Source organism: Microtus pennsylvanicus, chromosome 17 (genome assembly GCF_037038515.1).
Source record: "Microtus pennsylvanicus isolate mMicPen1 chromosome 17, mMicPen1.hap1, whole genome shotgun sequence".
Taxonomy (NCBI): domain Eukaryota; kingdom Metazoa; phylum Chordata; class Mammalia; order Rodentia; family Cricetidae; genus Microtus; species Microtus pennsylvanicus.
Window position 1 is genome coordinate 26884925 of NC_134595.1, and position 17788 is coordinate 26902712.

General features: G+C 42.7%; 1 protein-coding gene and 1 non-coding gene across 2 annotated transcripts in view; both read right to left on the reverse strand.

Moving 5' to 3' along the window:
* The window catches only part of Farp2 (FERM, ARH/RhoGEF and pleckstrin domain protein 2), a 114067-nt gene that overhangs the window by 54828 nt on the left and 41451 nt on the right, over positions 1-17788 (reverse strand). Inside the window, exons 3-8 of the mRNA XM_075951358.1 lie at positions 12712-12816; positions 11868-11910; positions 9926-10004; positions 3628-3725; positions 1919-2033; positions 1060-1207 (exon numbers count right to left, since the gene is read on the reverse strand). Of these exons, the coding sequence (XP_075807473.1) occupies positions 1060-1207; positions 1919-2033; positions 3628-3725; positions 9926-10004; positions 11868-11910; positions 12712-12816 (588 nt within the window). The remainder of the gene's footprint in view (positions 1-1059; positions 1208-1918; positions 2034-3627; positions 3726-9925; positions 10005-11867; positions 11911-12711; positions 12817-17788) is intronic.
* On the reverse strand, positions 5003-5106 carry LOC142837240 (U6 spliceosomal RNA). Its single transcript, XR_012908230.1, has one exon. It is a non-coding gene; the product is annotated as a U6 spliceosomal RNA (small nuclear RNA).

Below are 17788 nucleotides of genomic sequence, written 5' to 3' on the forward strand. Positions count from 1 at the left end.
GCAAACTCACCCAATGAGCCAGTATGCTGCCATTTTTTTTTTGAGGCTCGCTTTGTTGCCCAGACTGGCCTTGAACTTGTGATCCCAACTCAGCTCCGTGATAGCTGGGATTACAGTATTAAGGTATCAGTGGTAAATGCACTGTGGTTATGTAAAAGAGCATCTTGTCCATAAGGAATGCATATAAAGGTCTGAAGGGTCAGGATGTATACACTTATTCTCACAAGACACTGTGTGGCAGAAGCTGGGACCGAGTGCTCCACAGTGTTGAGAAAGGATAGACCCAGGTTAGGGACAAAAGGGGTTCTCTATGCCGCCCTAGTACTCATCCTTCCAGAGAAGCTTCCACACCTGTGCTCTGTTGCAGATACCACCATCAGCACCTTTGGTGCTAGACAATCAGGCTTTTCAAAGAAGCCTCCAATTTCCTGCCAATCTGGCCACTGTTCCTGGGAGCTGACACACGGAGGGATTTTGTCACCTTCTAACTGCAGGTTTCTTATGAGTCTACATTTTCAGGGAGGTGCCTTGATTCTAACCTCTGACACAAACCACGGGGACTCTTCTTGTGTCTGCCAGCGGGCTGCGATGGCTTGTCATACAGACAAATCAGGCCTTCCTTCTGTTTTCAGGCCCACTGTGTCTAACTCTGAGCTTCTTATCATCAAAACCTCTTGTAGTCAGCAGAGTTCTTACCCCCAGGATGTCCACAGCTCCCCCAACCCCAGAAAAGATCCTGATTCCCAGTTTAGGATCCTAAGGATCACTCTGGTTCAACATCAGAATGAATAACAGAGCACATATTTTGGGCAGTGGTCAGCCCTGGTGGTAGTGGGGATGGTGAGTTCCAGAGCAGTGAGCAGGGTTTTATGTGAGAGAAGGACAAGAAAGCGATGTTGGCCAGGCTGGCAGGCAGGGTCAGATGATGTGCTAAGTTTCTCTTCCACACATAGCACTCACTCTCATCACAACAAAAAACAAATACACAACAACAAACCATGCCCACTCATTGTGCACCAGGACTCAGGCCTGCTCTGCCCTCCCTGTCCTTCTACCTACCTGGAACACGAGGACGCCCATGTGAGAAACTGCCAGGTTAATCTTGGTCCCTTCTCTATCAGAAGCCATGTGAAACCTGATGCCATACATTTCCAATTTTCTCGCAATTTCTAGCACCTGAAAATCTGATTCGGCAGGTGTTTGGCCCCTATAACAAAGAACATTTTAACATATCAAAGACTTGTCTTCTAAAGGAGTCAAAGCAAATAAGAAACTGGGTCAGAAAAACAATGAGATAATGCCAGGCAATAAATCAGTGTGGAAGGTTTTGTTTTCAGAGGGAATATGGCTCACTTCTATGTATTTACCCACTACAAACTAACACACCATATAGAGAAGCCAAGGAAATAGGTTCCTTCTATGTTAGTCTTCTATCTTCTTATTCTCATCTACTTGTAAAAGATAGACTGTTGCATTCAAATTCACTAAGTGGCCAGATTTACAACTTACTTGAAGTTATGTGCAAACAACATATCTAGCCACCAAAAAGTGAGCTGAAGGAAATGTCCTAAATGATACTGTCACAAAACAACTGAATTTATGGAGTGGTGGTGGCACATGCCTTTAATCCCAGCACTTGGAAGGTAAGGCAGGCATATCTCTGTGAGTCCAAGGCCAGCCTGGTCCACAGAGAGAGCTCCAGGACATCTAAGGCTGCACAGAGAAACCCTACCTTGGGAAAATGGCAACAACAAAAGTAACCGGATCTACCCACACACAGGTAGTTCACAGACCAGGTTACAACACTAGAACACAGAGTGAATCTGGCCAGCATCCTAGTAAGCAGCCTTCAGGAAAGTGATGCTCACATGAACTCACAGCTGGGTAACTACACTACTCCCCTCCCCGACCAACTTACGTGTGCCTCTGATGGAAGTCTAGTATCTTTTCCAGGGATTGCTCCTGATTGGGTAAGTACTCATTGGCTTTAAGGTGTTCTCGATCCAAGGCTTCATCATAATCTCCTATCTCCGCTGAGATGAGACAATGAAAGTCAGCCACTTAAGATTTTGAAATAAATGACAAGCACTGAGCATGCAAATGCTTTATATTTTATCTTTCTAAATATTATGCTGTTCATAGGTAAACACAGAAAAGATATAGTGATTTCCCCCTGAAGACCAAAAATTCTGATTAGAGTTTATAGTGAATCCTGAGTATAAAGACCATTTTTATTTTACTTTAAAAAAGATTTTTAAAAGTTTATGTGTATGAGTGTTTTGCCTGCATATGAATATAGCATGTATATGTATCATGTGCATATACCATGTGCATGCAGAGCTTGAGGAGGCCAGAAGAAAGCATGTTCTCCTGGAACTAGAGTTGTAGATGGTTATGAGCCACCGTGTGGGTGCCGAAAACAGAACCCGAGACCTCTGCATGAGCAGCAAGTGCTCTTAACCTTTGAGTCATCTCTCTAGCCCTTGCTTACTATTTTTTTCCTTTTGTTTTTTGAGACAGGGTTTCTCTGTGTTGCCCTGGCCATCCTAGAACTTACTCTGTAGACCAGGCTGCCCTCAAACTCAGAGATCTGCCTGCCTTTGCTATTCAAGTGCTGGAATTAAAGGCATGAGCCACCACTGCCTGGCTTCTGTTTTTAAAAATCAGCTTATACATATATTGTCTCATGAATACTATAACCACAATAATAATTTTCTTTTAGAAAAATGCATGCTAAATCATTTTTCCCTTCAGGGCTTTTCAAATTTTCAAAAATATCCTAAATTTATGAATTTTAAAAAGTATTTATTTTTATTGTACATGTTTTGCCTGTACATAGTAAGTGCACCATGACATGGCCTCACCTTTAGTTGAAACAATGTGGGTCCTTCTCTTTCTATTCCTATGGCTTCCTAAATTCTGAAAAACCCACAGCCGTGTCTCTGAATCGCTCGCTACACTTCTCACAGTTTATTTCTGAAGTAAGTTTAGTTTTATATCCTTCTCTATCACCTTTTGTTTCATGGAAGACATTAAAAGAAAGTGTTCTCTTCCTTTTAGTGTTAGTGATTAAGGACAGCGAGGACTGTAACTCACCCTCGGGAGGCCCCTTTCGGGGTGCACTGAGAAGCTGATTTATGCCGGATTCAGAATATGTACTGCTGTTGAATTAGGTAAAGGTAGATGGGGCATGGAAACAGAGGTTGGTCTGGGGGTGGACAAATTAAGGCTGGTCCAGTTGTTTAAAAATATAAATAACAACAACAACAAAACATCCAAGAGCTGGTTCTGTGGTTTAGTGGCTGAATGTTTGCCTAGCATGTGGAAAGCTCGGTGTTCTTTTTCAGCATGGGAAGGGGAAAGAGAAGCATGAAGACATAAATGGGAGACAATGCTAAAGAATGAATGCAACTACAATTCTAGCTTTGAGTCTATATGCAGAGCTATTTGCCTCAAGGAGTAGTACATTAAAGAAGTTAGCTTTCATCTTATCAAGAATATATCTAAATAGAAATGTACATTTAAAAAACCCCAAACCAGGCTTGTCAGTTACACATGAGCACCAGCCAACTAAGGGCAGCTCTGTTGGCGCCTGCCCACGCGCCTGCCCACAGTGGAGATACTAACACTGCAGAAGGTGGGATATGAGGAGGGCTGCAGTGCTGGCAGTGCAGGGCAAGCGTTCTTCCAGGAGGTCTCTCTTAAGCTGCAAGGCAAACAGGTACCTAGAAAGGAATTCAAAGCAAGAGATCAACTCCAAAAGTTCTCTCTGAACACAATATAGCCATGCCTCTCTAAGAGAGCACACAACTCTGGGGAGTAGCACTCAACACTGAACAAACTGTAGAGCCCTCCAAGAACAGGCCAAGTCACAAAAGCCCTTTCAGATAGCAAGCAGACACCAAAGGTCAGACGACAAGAGCTCAGCAGACTGTCGTGCACGTCAGAGCACACACCAAGGACTCAGCATACAGAGGAGCTTCTGTCCAACAGCAGGACAGAGAAACTAGTCTTTCAGGCTACCACACTCTCTAAGATAATACCTTCAACAAGGAAGTTCATAAATTCATACAACAAAACAGCACTCAACAGATTTGGAAGGAAGAACAGAAGTACACAGTTAAGACAGCTTCAAATGTGCCGTGGTTCTTTTAAGCAGATTGGTAATACTCAGTCTCGGTGCGGATTTAAGAAACAAGTGCTTTAAGATACCACTGGTGAAAATGCAGACAGAGAAGACAACTTGGAAGCATTTGTGAGGCAAATTGTGTGGTAGCACACACTTTTAATCCCAGCACACTGGAGGCAGAGGTAGGTGGTCTCTGTGAGTTCAAGGCCAGTCTAGTCAACACAGTGAGTTCCAGGAAAGCCAGAGCAACCTAATAGTCAGACCCAGTCTCTAAATAAATAAATAAATTAGGTAGGTAGGTAGGCAGGCAGGCAGAAAAAAAGAAAAGAAAATATTTATATCTTAATTTAATCCTTTAATAAGCGATGAGTAAGAGGTTTTTTTTTTTTTCTTTTTTTGACTTTTCAAGACAGGGTTTCTCTGTGGCTTTTTAAGCCTGTCCTGGAACTAGCTCTGTAGAACAGGCTGGCCTCAAACTCACAGAGATCTGCCTGCCTCAGCCTCCTGAGTGCTAGGATTAAAGGCGTGCGCCACCACCGCCCGGCCTAAGAGTTCTTTCTAAGTATTGTTCTAGGAGTTGCAAAACTTGGTGAATAACCCAAACTCCCTGTCTTCACAGAAATTTACACTTTGGTACAAACTATTAAAATTTTACTAGATTTGGGAATGGAGGCAATTAGGAGCACTGGCTGTTCTTCTGGAAGACCAGGGTTCAACTCCCAGTATCCACATGGTGGCTCCACAACTGTTCTGTAACTCCAGTTCAGAGAATTTGATGGCTAGGTGGTTATCAGGCACACGTGGTACACAGAAACTCATGCAGGCAAAACACAGACGTGTGAAAAAAAAATGATACATTTTCTCTTTTTGAAAAATGAAATGGAATGCTTCATGAACCTGCATATGGTTCTTGTGTAGATGCCATGCTAATCCCCGTATCCTTCCAAATTTAGCATACGTGCAGCTGACAGGTGCACCTGCACTCTCCTAGAACTTAAGATGTGTGTGCTTTTTAACAAGGCGGTTCCAGGCTAACAGTTTCCCCACAGCAGCACTCCCAGCATTCACAAAGGCATGCCAACAATTTTAACAGAAAACTGGGAATAAGCCCCAAATGCACTAAGATGCTAATGACTAAATAAATTAGGGCCGGTCGACATGCAGTGTGAAAAGCCATGGACTGCTAAAAATGGGGGCAGTTCCAACTGAGAGTTCACACGTGTCACTTGGCCGTGCTCTGAAGCCTAACTTTCTTAAGGATCTGCCATGTTCATGGAAAGGCTACAACCCTCACGAAGACTTCTGCCAGTGTTAGCACTTACCTGGGGAGTGGAGTGTGAGGGTGAGCAAGGACAAAAGAACACTGGTTTTTTATTTTACGTAAGTTTATTTGAAATTTTCTTTTTGCCATAGTTATACATTTTAAGAAATTAAAGGGGAAAAAGACCTTCTGAATGAAAATAAGAGGAGAATAACTGGCTTCCTTGGGCTGGGATGTTGTAGAGTTCTCACCAAGTGCCTGAAGCCCTGGGATCCATCCCTAGCAACATTTAGACATGCTGTCTTGGCCAAAGCCTAGAGTCCTAACACTCAGGAAATGGAGACAGAGGGTCATTCTCAGTCACACAGTGAGTTAAAGGTCAGTTTTAGTCATAAGAACCTTTTCAACAACAAGACAAAAACAAAGAAAATCAGAATGCCCCAAACCAACCTGAACCTAATACTCCGACACAGGATCCTGAATCAGAGAGTATTTTGTTTCATTTGTGAGAATATGATTTAAAAATGATTCCCCTTCAAAGGGGGTGCTTCTTAGACTTCAAAAAATTGCCAAGGGCTGGAGAGGTGGCTCAGCAGTTAAGAGCACTGACTGCTCTTCCAGACGTCCTGAGTTCAATTCCCAGCAACCACATGGTAGCTCACAACCATGTGTAATGAGATCTGGTGCCCTCTTCTGGCATGCAGGCAGAACAATGTATTCATAATAAATAAACTTTTTGCTGAGCGGTGGTGGTGCGTGCCTTTAATACCAGCACTCAGGAGTGCTACAGAGAGACCCTGTCTCGAAAAACCAAAAAAGAAAAAAAAAAGCCAAGGTATGCTTTCTGTGTTCACTCTCAGTAGCACTGTTTTCTGTGTGCACTCACGGTAGCACCGCTGTATGTGATGTGCACTCACGGCAGCACCGCTGTATATGATGTGCACTCACGGTAGCACTGCTGTATGTGATGTGCACTCACGGCAGCACCGCTGTATATGATGTGCACTCACGGTAGCACCTCTGTATGTGATGTGCACTCACGGTAGCACCGCTGTATGTGATGTGCACTCACGGTAGCACCGCTGTATGTGATGTGCACTCACGGTAGCACCGCTGTATGTGATGTGCACTCACGGTAGCACCGCTGTATGTGATGTGCACTCACGGTAGCACCGCTGTATGTGATGTGCACTCACGGTAGCACCGCTGTATGTGATGTGCACTCACGGTAGCACCGCTGTATGTGATGTGCACTCACGGTAGCACCGCTGTATGTGATGTGCACTCACGGTAGCACCGCTGTATGTGATGTGCACTCACGGTAGCACCGCTGTATGTGATGTGCACTCACGGTAGCACCGCTGTATGTGATGTGCACTCACGGTAGCACCGCTGTATGTGATGTGCACTCACGGTAGCACCGCTGTATGTGATGTGCACTCACGGTAGCACCGCTGTATGTGATGTGCACTCACGGTAGCACCGCTGTATGTGATGTGCACTCACGGTAGCACCGCTGTATGTGATGTGCACTCACGGTAGCACCGCTGTATGTGATGTGCACTCACGGTAGCACCGCTGTATGTGATGTGCACTCACGGTAGCACTGCTGTATGTGATGTGCACTCACGGCAGCACCGCTGTATGTGATGTGCACTCACGGTAGCACTCACGGTAGCACCGCTGTATGTGATGTGCACTCACGGTAGCACCGCTGTATGTGATGTGCACTCACGGTAGCACCGCTGTATATGATGTGCACTCACGGTAGCACCGCTGTATGTGATGTGCACTCACGGTAGCACTCACGGCAGCACCGCTGTATGTGATGTGCACTCACGGCAGCACCGCTGTATGTGATGTGCACTCACGGTAGCACCGCTGTATGTGATGTGCACTCACGGTAGCACTCACGGTAGCACCGCTGTATGTGATGTGCACTCACGGCAGCACCGCTGTATGTGATGTGCACTCACGGTAGCACCGCTGTATGTGATGTGCACTCACGGTAGCACTCACGGCAGCACCGCTGTATGTGATGTGCACTCACGGCAGCACCGCTGTATGTGATGTGCACTCACGGTAGCACTCACGGTAGCACCGCTGTATGTGATGTGCACTCACGGCAGCACCGCTGTATGTGATGTGCACTCACGGTAGCACCGCTGTATGTGATGTGCACTCACGGTAGCACTCACGGCAGCACCGCTCTGCTGTCTACAGTTTGGTCTCCTCATCAACCTGAGAACAAGAGGCTGAGCTGATGCTGTGTCCTCCTCTCCTTGCACCTGACATTCTGTGAGTTTCTGGTGTCCCATGACCTACAGAGCCATTTACGATCCTGGTGCAGTCGGGACTTAAGAGTCATTTTGGGGGACACTATGATAGTATCCTATTCTCTTTCATCTGCATCTACTCAGGGTGTTGAGCCCATTTTATTTTTATTTTATTTCAGTTTTTCAAGATATGGTTTCTCTGTGTAGCCCTGACTGTCCTGTAACTCACTCTGTAAGACCAGGGCACTGGCCTCAGACTCAGGAATCTGTCTGTCTCTGCTAGGATTAAAGGTGTGCATCACCATGCAGCTTGAACCTATTTTAAAGTTATTGCTTTATTTCTGATTATAAATCAATATGCATGAGCATAAAAAGTACAGAAAAGACTTCCTAATCTTTACCACCTAGAGGACTACTGTTAATATGCCAGTAATTTCTACAAAAATGCGATGTATAGTTAGAGAAACAAGGGGCATTTCCTTACACCCCTGCCCCACTCATTCCATGCCCTGTTCACAAGGACTACAGCATGGTACACACATCCCACCTAAGTAGACTTTTGCTGACAAAGATTTATCTGTCCAGAATTTTGACAAATTGTATTTATAAGCATAAATCTAAGCCACCCAGAGAATACTGGATGAAATTGTTCTAGCACTTCATTAAAGTTTTTTTTTTTCAAATTTTAGGCATAAGTCCTTGTCCTAAGCTCTACTTCATGTTTGTGTTTGTGTAAGAACCTAAGATGCTTATTTTAACTGTGTTTACTGTTATTTATTTGTCTCCGAGCTCATGTATTTTTAACTTACAATATTTCTTTGGGGATAATAATGTTCCACACACATGCATGTGAAAGTGAGAGCAGACTTTGGGCAGCTGTGTCCCTCTCCACCATGGGTTCTGGGGACTGAATGCAGGCCAGCAGGCTTGGCAGTGAGCACCTTTACCCACACTGAGACATCCAACCTGTTCTCACTCATTCCTTTTGTTTTAATTGTGTGTGTGTGTGTGTTTTAATGCACTAAAGATAACCTTAAAGGTAACAAAATGTGTTGATGTTGCATAAGAATGAAAACAAAACACTTCATTTTGTATTTATGTGACGAAGAATTCTCCACTGTTCTCCTCATGTCTTCTCTCTGTCGCACTTTGTGGTTACTGGTCAATCTGTGTTCTGCCTGAAGTCTGACTATCTCTTATGCCTGTCTGTCCCCTAACAAGGAACTTGGGCCTGGATTTATTGAACTACACCAAAAACAGCATGAGAAAGGGACAGGGATTCCTTTATAGAAGAAATCTTTAACAGAGTTCTATAAGGGGAGTCATTTTACCGCCCCTAAATCATTCCAAATAATAGCTATATGTTTTTCCAACATTTATGGTGAATACTTACAAGGTTGGTTCTGACCTGACCTGTTGGCTGCTTTCAGCAGATAGTTACCATGGCACACGCATGCATGCACACACACTCTATCTGGGTTAGGGGCATGGAAGAGGACGTAACTTATGACGGAAGCCATGAATTAGCCTCGGCTGCAAAGATTGATTGCATGGGAAATCCAAGGCAAGGTTGGTTGTTATGAAGCTCTCCTAAAGGCAGGTTAAACACAGTAGGAACCGATCATGTTAAGTTGGCTTTTTGTCAGTTTCACACAGGCTAGAGTCATTTGGGAAGAGAGAACCTCCACTGAGAAAATGCCCTTCCAGAACGGTCTGTGAACAAGTCTGTGGTGCATTTTCTTGACACGTGATTAATGTAGGCAAGACCATCCCAAAGGGTCAGGGGTTACAAAACAGGTTGAGCAAGCCATGCAAAGGAAGCCAGTAACCAGCATTCCTCCTTCAGTTCCTGTCTTGAGTTCCTACCCTAACTTCCGTCAGTGATGAAGTGTGACCTGGGAGTTTTAAAATGAAATAAACTTTTTCCTCTCCAAGTAAAAGGTTTTGCTTTTGTCATGCTGCTTTTCCACAGCAATGAAAATCCCAACTAAAACAAAGATAAAGCTTATGTGATCTCAAGGTGTATCATGAACTTGGCTGTGAGGTCCAGCAAAAATTCAGTCTCTCTGGGTGCAAGAAATATTTCCATCAAATTATAGCACTAAAATAGCATATCATAATCTTTTTCACAATAAATAAAATGTCATAAAAATACAGTTTAGCCATACTCAGTGACAACTAAGTAGAAGCGCAATCTCATTCACTCTAACCGCTCAGGCAGAGGAACAACAAAAGTCCTGGCTAGTGTGAGCATTTTACCTTGTGTACTCTTCCTGTAACTGACCAGGGTCTGGCGGGAAAAATTTTACGGCTAGACGAAGCACTGTATTCTTTGGCCCTGTAAAAATGAAATAAAATTTCACTGATAAGGTTAATCTCCATATTTATTTTCTTTCTATAATAAAATTTTAAAGAAATTTCCTATGCACACACTTATGAGTACTTTCTCAACACACATGGATTGAGAAATCTTAATATTTTGCTTTAAGCAGAGATTACTCTGAAAACATTCTAAAGTAGGTGGGAAATTACAGATTAAAACTTTAAAATTAATGCCAGGCATGGTGGTGATCACCTTTAATCCCAGCATTTAGATGTCAGAAGCAAGTAGACCTTTGTGAGTTCAAGGCCAGCCTGGCCTACAAACTGAATTCTAGGCCATCTGGGGTTAACAGTGACACCCTGCCTCAAAAAGAAAAAGAAAACAAGCTCGAGGGGACATAGTGAGTTGGTAAAGTATGTGTCTATGATACACAAGGCACTGGGTTCCATCCCCAAGACCACATAAAAACCAAGTATGGTGTATATGCCTGAATCCCAGCACTAGAGACAGAAGGACCAGGAGTTCAAGGTCATCCTTGGATACTTAGCAAATCTGAGGCCAGCCTGGACTACGTGAGATTGTCTCTCAAAACACAAAACAACAACAACAACAAAACACTGTATAGCCAGGTATGTTGGCTTATGGCTGTAACCCTGGCACTGGGAGACTGAGGCAGCAGGACTGCTGTGCAATCCTAGGCTACACAGTAAGTCTAAGGTAGCCTGGGCTACAGAGTAAGACCCTGACCCTGAAAACAAAAGCAGCATCAACAATCAAATTTTTTTTAAAAAAAATATGGGCCAGGAGTGATGTAAGATCCCCAGTACTTAGAAAGCTGAAGCAGGGAGGGTCATGGGTTCAGGACTAGTCTGAGCTATAAAGACGGATCTTGTCTTGAAAATGAGCAAACACATAGAATAAAATAAATTTCTGTTTACATTTTAGGATAAAATTATATTAGGATGCTTATAGCATTATATTGTGGTAATAAAAACACATTTTTCCATCCTTATATACATTAGAGAGAGAAAACATCACTTGCACTTACTAACCGAACTAGAACAGTCTGACTCTGCAAAAGGCACCAAACACAGCAGATCTGATGTCTGTGCTACTGAAATTCAACAGCAGGGCTGTATAGTTGTTGGGGAAAGAGGAGGAAGTTGGCTAAAACACTATGGTAACATTAACAGCCTTTTTTTCTCTGCATGAGTTACTTCTATGTATCCTTCTTTCAATGTAGTCACTTAAAACAGGTGTAGTCAATGACAGCACATGCATTAATCCCTTCTCTTGGGAGGCTGATGCAGGGGGATCATGACTGCAAGGGCAGTCTGGAATATGTGGAAAGAAGCTGCTTCCTCTCCCCACATCCAAAACCCAAACCAAGAAAACATGAAAAATCCCCAAGCCAAAAAGTTTGCTTGGTTAAGTGGTGGAGCTGCCTGGTACCCTTGGAAAATGGTGGCAGGTCTCCTTGGGAAAGGGTTGTAGGTGGTTATAAGTGGGTCCTGTGAGGGCAAATGCTCTTAACCACGGAAGCATTTGTCTTAAAAGAGCCCTGTCAATGTCTTCTCATGACCTAGAAACTTCTTTTTCCCAATATATTGAGCCACAATTAAGACACCAAGCAATAAATCCGATGATTTTCAAATTTAAGGCAAGTTATCTATGATGTTTTGAGTTTAAACCTAGTGTCCTTATGCCTATTTATTGTAGTTTAAAACCAACCAGCAAAGTGACCTCAAGTTGATCCACTGTGACTATTACCACCTATACAGGGCCGTGACAATGGCTGTGAACACACCTAGAATTCACTGTTCCAGAACAAGTCACCTTAAATGAGGAAGGTTTTTAAGAGTTAAACAAGGTACTTACTTCGCACTTGCCTAATGATGGGCTTCATGGGCTCAAGCCAAATCTAAACAGGGTTTTTAATAGAAGAGAATAAAACTATTAAAAATCTCCTCATTTAGTAAGTATGCTACAAAATACAAATAATTAGATTTTATGACAGAATTTTATTTTGTTCTCTTACACATTCATCATATCTTAATAAGCTGTACAGGAAGCTCAGAAACACCTGCTTCAAGAAGCTGGAGCAGCACTGATGTGCTACAACTCCATAGCATTCATTTGGGTAACTCTACAGTCTCAACCAGAACCAGCGGTACCCAAACAGCAACCTAATGTGGTGCTGCTATGTGAAAGGTGTTTGCTGTGCACCGGAGCAGAAAAACTCGGCACAGCACAACAACGACACATTTTCTGATCTAAAGGGCTGATGAGTTTTTTGTTTTAAAAGTAAGTCACATCTATAAATAATAATGATAATAATACACTACACATTTTACAGTTTGTCTAATAAGTAAAATGATGCAAAAATCAGTCCACTTTGCTCAAAATCAACCTACAACACAATTCATATTCAGCAGGATGCATCAGTGGTTGCCATGGCAACTCAGGTTTCCTTGGCACAGGTGCTAGTGGGTGGAATGAGTTTAGGGAGGCTATGCATTTAGGCTTAAAGGCAGATGGGCTCTCCATAGCTGAAAACCAAGTACTTTAATATCATAGCTTTGCTAAGAATAATATGTCATTTATCAAACAACTTGTTTACATCATTACAGTATGACCTAAAATGCTCTGTACATCCCAGACACCATGACTATTCTACAACACAGTCAGACCCAGTTTCCAAAAGCAAATGAAAAGCACATACCCAGTAGGACTGGACGTTCTTAAACTCCAGACCAAAGTAGTCACATTCAATCAGGTTCAAACGCTTCCACACTTGTGTCAGTAAGACCTGTCCATCACACTTAGGCTGCAAGGAGACAGGAGAGAAAAAGCTCACTGATTGGACAAGAACAAAGGTACGTAAAAGCTCACGTAAAGTCACATGTTCCACATAAAGTTTTATTGAATTTCTTGCTTCATTTTGCTTTTGTTGTTATAAGATTCACAAGCTATCACATAGCAAATAAATAGATCTTGTGCTTAGAAACTAATGGCAAAATAAATACGCAAACAAAAACTCTATCTTATAGTCTCAGTGTGTTTCAGTCATCTTTCTTTGTGACTTTATTTTTTTTTTAATTTTTTTTTAATATTTATTTATTATGTATACGATGTTCTGTGTGTTGCCTGCAGGCCAGAAGAGGGCACCAAACCTCATTACAGATGGTTGTGAGCCACCATGTGGTTGCTGGGAATTGAACTCAGGACCGTTGGAAGAGCAGGCAATGCTCTTAACCTCTGAGCCATCTCTCCAGCCCTCTTTGTGACTTTAGACCACAGAAACCATTTCTAGTCTCAGTTAACATTTTATCAAATAATTTACCACATAATTTACCAATAAAAAGCAGAGTTCCAAGGTCTATTTATGTAGTGTTCCAGTGAATATTTTACTACTTTACAGTATTCATATGCTCTGTAGTCTGGCTGTTTTGGAACTCACTTTGTGGACCAGGCTGACCTTGAACTTAGAGATCCACCTGCCTTTGCCTCCCCAAAGCTAGAATTAAAGGCGTGTGCCACCACTTTCTGGCTGAAAAAAAATTTGAATAGAGAGATGTTGAACAAATTACAACAATCTAGGATCACACTGAATTACTATAATTTATCTTCTACCCACACATAAATAAGCTTAGAAAGAAAAACAAATGAAGTTTAGAATTAATAAATTAGTCCCAGGATAAATTAAAATTGCTTCATGTGGATATCAGAGGACAACTGTGAGGCGCTGGATTCTCTTTTCACCTTACATGGCTTCCGTGGGTCGCGAGGATTGAACTTAGGCTGTCAGACTCAAGGCTACCTTGCTGGCCATATTTCAAAGAATTGGGGTGTGGGGAGCATGATGCTGCATACCTGTCATTCCAGCACTCAGGAGGCAGAGCCAGCCTGGTCTACATAGTGAGTTCCAAGTAAGCCAGGGTTACACAGTAAGACTGTTATCTCAAAAACAAACAACAACAAATCCAACAAAATAACAACAAAAATCTTTAATATTATTAATAATATGTGTAACCCTTGAGGAGGAAATTTGAAAATAATTTTCAGTTTAATATGTATTTATGTAGGTCCACTTCTAGAACCTTTCCATGCAGACCATCTCATAAACTGCACAAAGCTGATTACACAGGACAGAACCAGCAGAGGACTGGCCAGCAGAGAAACTGAAGCAAGCGCACGGCTGTAATCCGAGCACCTGGGGAGGCTACTGAGTCTGAAACTGGCCTGACAGACATGGTGAGTTCCCAGGTAAGCTTGGCTCAAAAACAAACAAAAAACCCCATAAAACCCAAATAAATAATAACACAACTATGATGAAAAGAGAACACTGAGCTCTTTATACACTATGGAATAAAGTACAAAGCATACAGATAAGAGGAAAATTAAAGTTCTCTATGTTCATAGAGTCCATATAATATGATCCTGTCTTATATATAGCACTTATAAATTGATAAATAATAAATTTGGAAGTTGCACACCAACTCTTTAAGAAAATTATCATTATTGTACTAGATGGAGACAGAAAGAAGCAACACTTTATTTCTTTATTTCTGAGATGTTAGATCAAGGTGTTGGGCAATCTTTTCTTCTGCTAAAAACATACAAGAAGGATGAGAGGTAAACTTTCTGGGTTCCAAAGTACACCATGCCCCTTGAAGTTTACTTAGGAGACTGTCTGTGTAACCAGTGGTAATGCTCTTCAGGAGAAAAACTATTTGAAGAAACAAACTCCTAAAATTCATAATAACAAAGAATCACAGAGTAAAAATATACAGTGTATATCTTAGCAGAGAAGAAGGCCTATAGTGTGAACATACAAGTGTCTTTTCTGGAGGTTGGGGGCAAAGTATGTAGTTCTATATGGAATTTGCTATATTGAACAGGCTGGCCTCAAACTCATAGTGTGTTCTTTCTCTCTCTCTCTCTCTCTCTCTCTCTCTCTCTCTCTCTCTCTCTCTCTCTCTCTCTCACACACACACACACACACACACACACACACTCACACACACAATCTTACAATCTTGAGGTTTTTGTTGGTTGTTTTTAAGACAAGGTCTCACCATGTAGCCCTGGCTGGTCTGAAACTTGCCATCTGAACCAGAGATGGCTTTAAACCCAGAGATACAAATGCATTTTAAATATATTCTTTAAGAATTCATATATGTGGGCTGGGGAGATGGCTCAGTGGGCAAAAAAGGCTCTTGCTGATAAGCCTGAAGCATGCTTAGAAGCCACATGCTTGAAGGAGAGAACCCACCGTGTAAGTTATTTTCTGGTCCCCACATGTGAACTGTGGCACAAGTGTACCACCCCCAATAAATGAAGACTTCCCAATTTATCATCCTCCCTTAATAAATTGCCATATTATTTTTAAAAAATTGTTGGCCCAGTGGTGGTGGCACACGCCTTTAATCCCAGCATTTGGGAAGCAGAGGTAGGCACATCTCTGTAGTTCAAGGCCAGTCTGATTTACAAGAGCTAGTTCCAGGACAGGCTCCAAAGCTACAAAGAAACCCTGCACTGGTGCGAAGGTGTCAGATCCCCTGGAACTGGAGTTACAGTTGTGAGCTGCCATGTGGGGTGCTGGAAACTGAACCCAGCCGGGACCCCTGGAAGAACAGCCAGTGCTCCTAACAGCTGAGCCATCTCTCCAGCCCTGATGCAACTCACTGAGCCTAATTAGTGCTGACTATATAGTAGAGATGTATAAGGCTTGGCTTTTCAGAGTCATCAGTGTCTGAGGGTAAGGGCCATGCCATCTCCAGAGGACAGTGTTTCACTGCCGGCCTTCCTGCCTCTAGCTCTTATATCATTACTAGTCTCTGCACTGTCACAAACACAGTTTATAAATAACAGGAGAGCAGACATCAGTAAGTCACCCAGACATTATCTCTTGTCACCTCATGTGATGGGCTTCTCCTAGGAGGCTTGCCAATGCTTTGAAAGACACGCCCCACCAGGTCTATACTTCTCAAGCTGAGCAATCAACCCCCAGGGTTGTTAAACAGTTGGAAGTCACAGAAGTCAAACCCCAGAACCATTCCAGGGAAACTTCTCAGAAGCTATGGTCACTAGGATGACCACATGGGACATTCTCTTAGTGCTCCCTGTTTCCTGGACTGTCAAGTTCAAAACTAAGAGTGAGATGGGAGCGGGGGAGGCTAGGTACACCCAAGTACTGCTTTAGAGGAAACACACTTCATTCTGTCAGAGTGCCCCCGACAATCTAAAACACAACCAACTTACCCATGAATCTCAGTCAGTTCTACCTCTCATACTATTTAGTAGTGACTCTAGCAAGATGAACATGACACTGATGTCTACCAATTTGTTTGGTAGTTTTTTCTTCTAGACAGTCAATCTGAAGAGCAAATGGCAACTCCTAAAACATGCACAACTGTTTAAAGCTCGGATGGTAGCTGTAGTCTGAGGTAAGTCTTATTTCAGATGGTACAGAAAGGAGGCAGTTCATTCCTCAGCCCCTCTTCCTTCCTCTTCTACTCTGTGAGCAAGCAGGGGGCGTGACCTGGGCTTGCCCACCAGACCAGGGAAGACCCCCATAACAACTACAGAGATATGCAGGAGCACACTCAGGATGGACCTTAATATCTAGTAGGTCCTATACCTACTTACATGTATTTTTATTAACACACATATGTGTCTGTGAGAATGGAGCCTCTAAAACTATAGTTTTACTAAACAAATAAAGTTCTCTCAAGTTTAAGTAACAAAAGAAATTTCACATCTTTTGAGTCACTGAAATAAGACTTCATCCAAAAATACTACCATATTCATGAGTTTTCACAGCTACAAAAAAGAGACATTTTCAAAACATTTCTTCAAAGCATTAGAGTCGGGGTAATATTTCCAAAACTTGAACACACACAAATATATCCTCATAGAAAAATTCAAATTTATTGGTATTAATAAAAATATCCTTAGTGGGGATGGAGAGATGGCTCAGAGGTTCAGAGCACTAGCTGCTCTTCCAGAGGTCCTGAGTTCAATTCCCACTAACCATACGGTGGCTCACAACCATCTATAATTTGATCTGGTGCCCTCTTCTGGTATGTAGGCAGAACTCTGTATATATAATACATAAATAAATTTTAAAAAATCCTTAGTAAAATGTAGGCAAATATAAGTCAGTTAACAATGAAAAGAATTCGGGGCTGGAGAGATGGCTCAGCGGTTTAGAGCACTGACTGCTCTTCCAGAGGTCCTGAGTTCAATTCCCAGTAACCACATGGTGGCTCACAACCACCTATAATGAGATCTGGTGCCCTCTTCTGGCCTACAGGCAGGATACTAAATAAATAAATAAATCTTTAAAAAAAAAAGAAAAAAATGAAAAGAAACAATGAAAAGAATTCTATCATAACTGTAGTAATAGGGAGCAGCGGGGCTGTGTCCCCAACACCCCAGCCACCTGGCTCGGCTAGCTTATGCCCCGAAATAATTACACAGACACTGTATTCTTTTAAACACTGCTTTGGCCCATTCCTATCTAGCCTCTTCTAGGCTAATTCTCACATATTAATTTAGCCCATTTCTAATCATCTGTGTAGCGCCCCTAGGTGCGCTTACCGGGAAGATTCTAGCCTAAGTCCATCCTGGGTCGGAGCTTCATCACGTGCGTCTGCCTGGGAGCTGGGCATGGCGTCTCTCTTGCGTCTGCTCCGGAGAGGAGAGCTGTCGAGTCTGACCTCACTTCCTCTTCCTCCCAGGGTTCTGTTCTGTTTACTCCACCCACCTATCTCCTAACCAATGAGAGCCAAGCA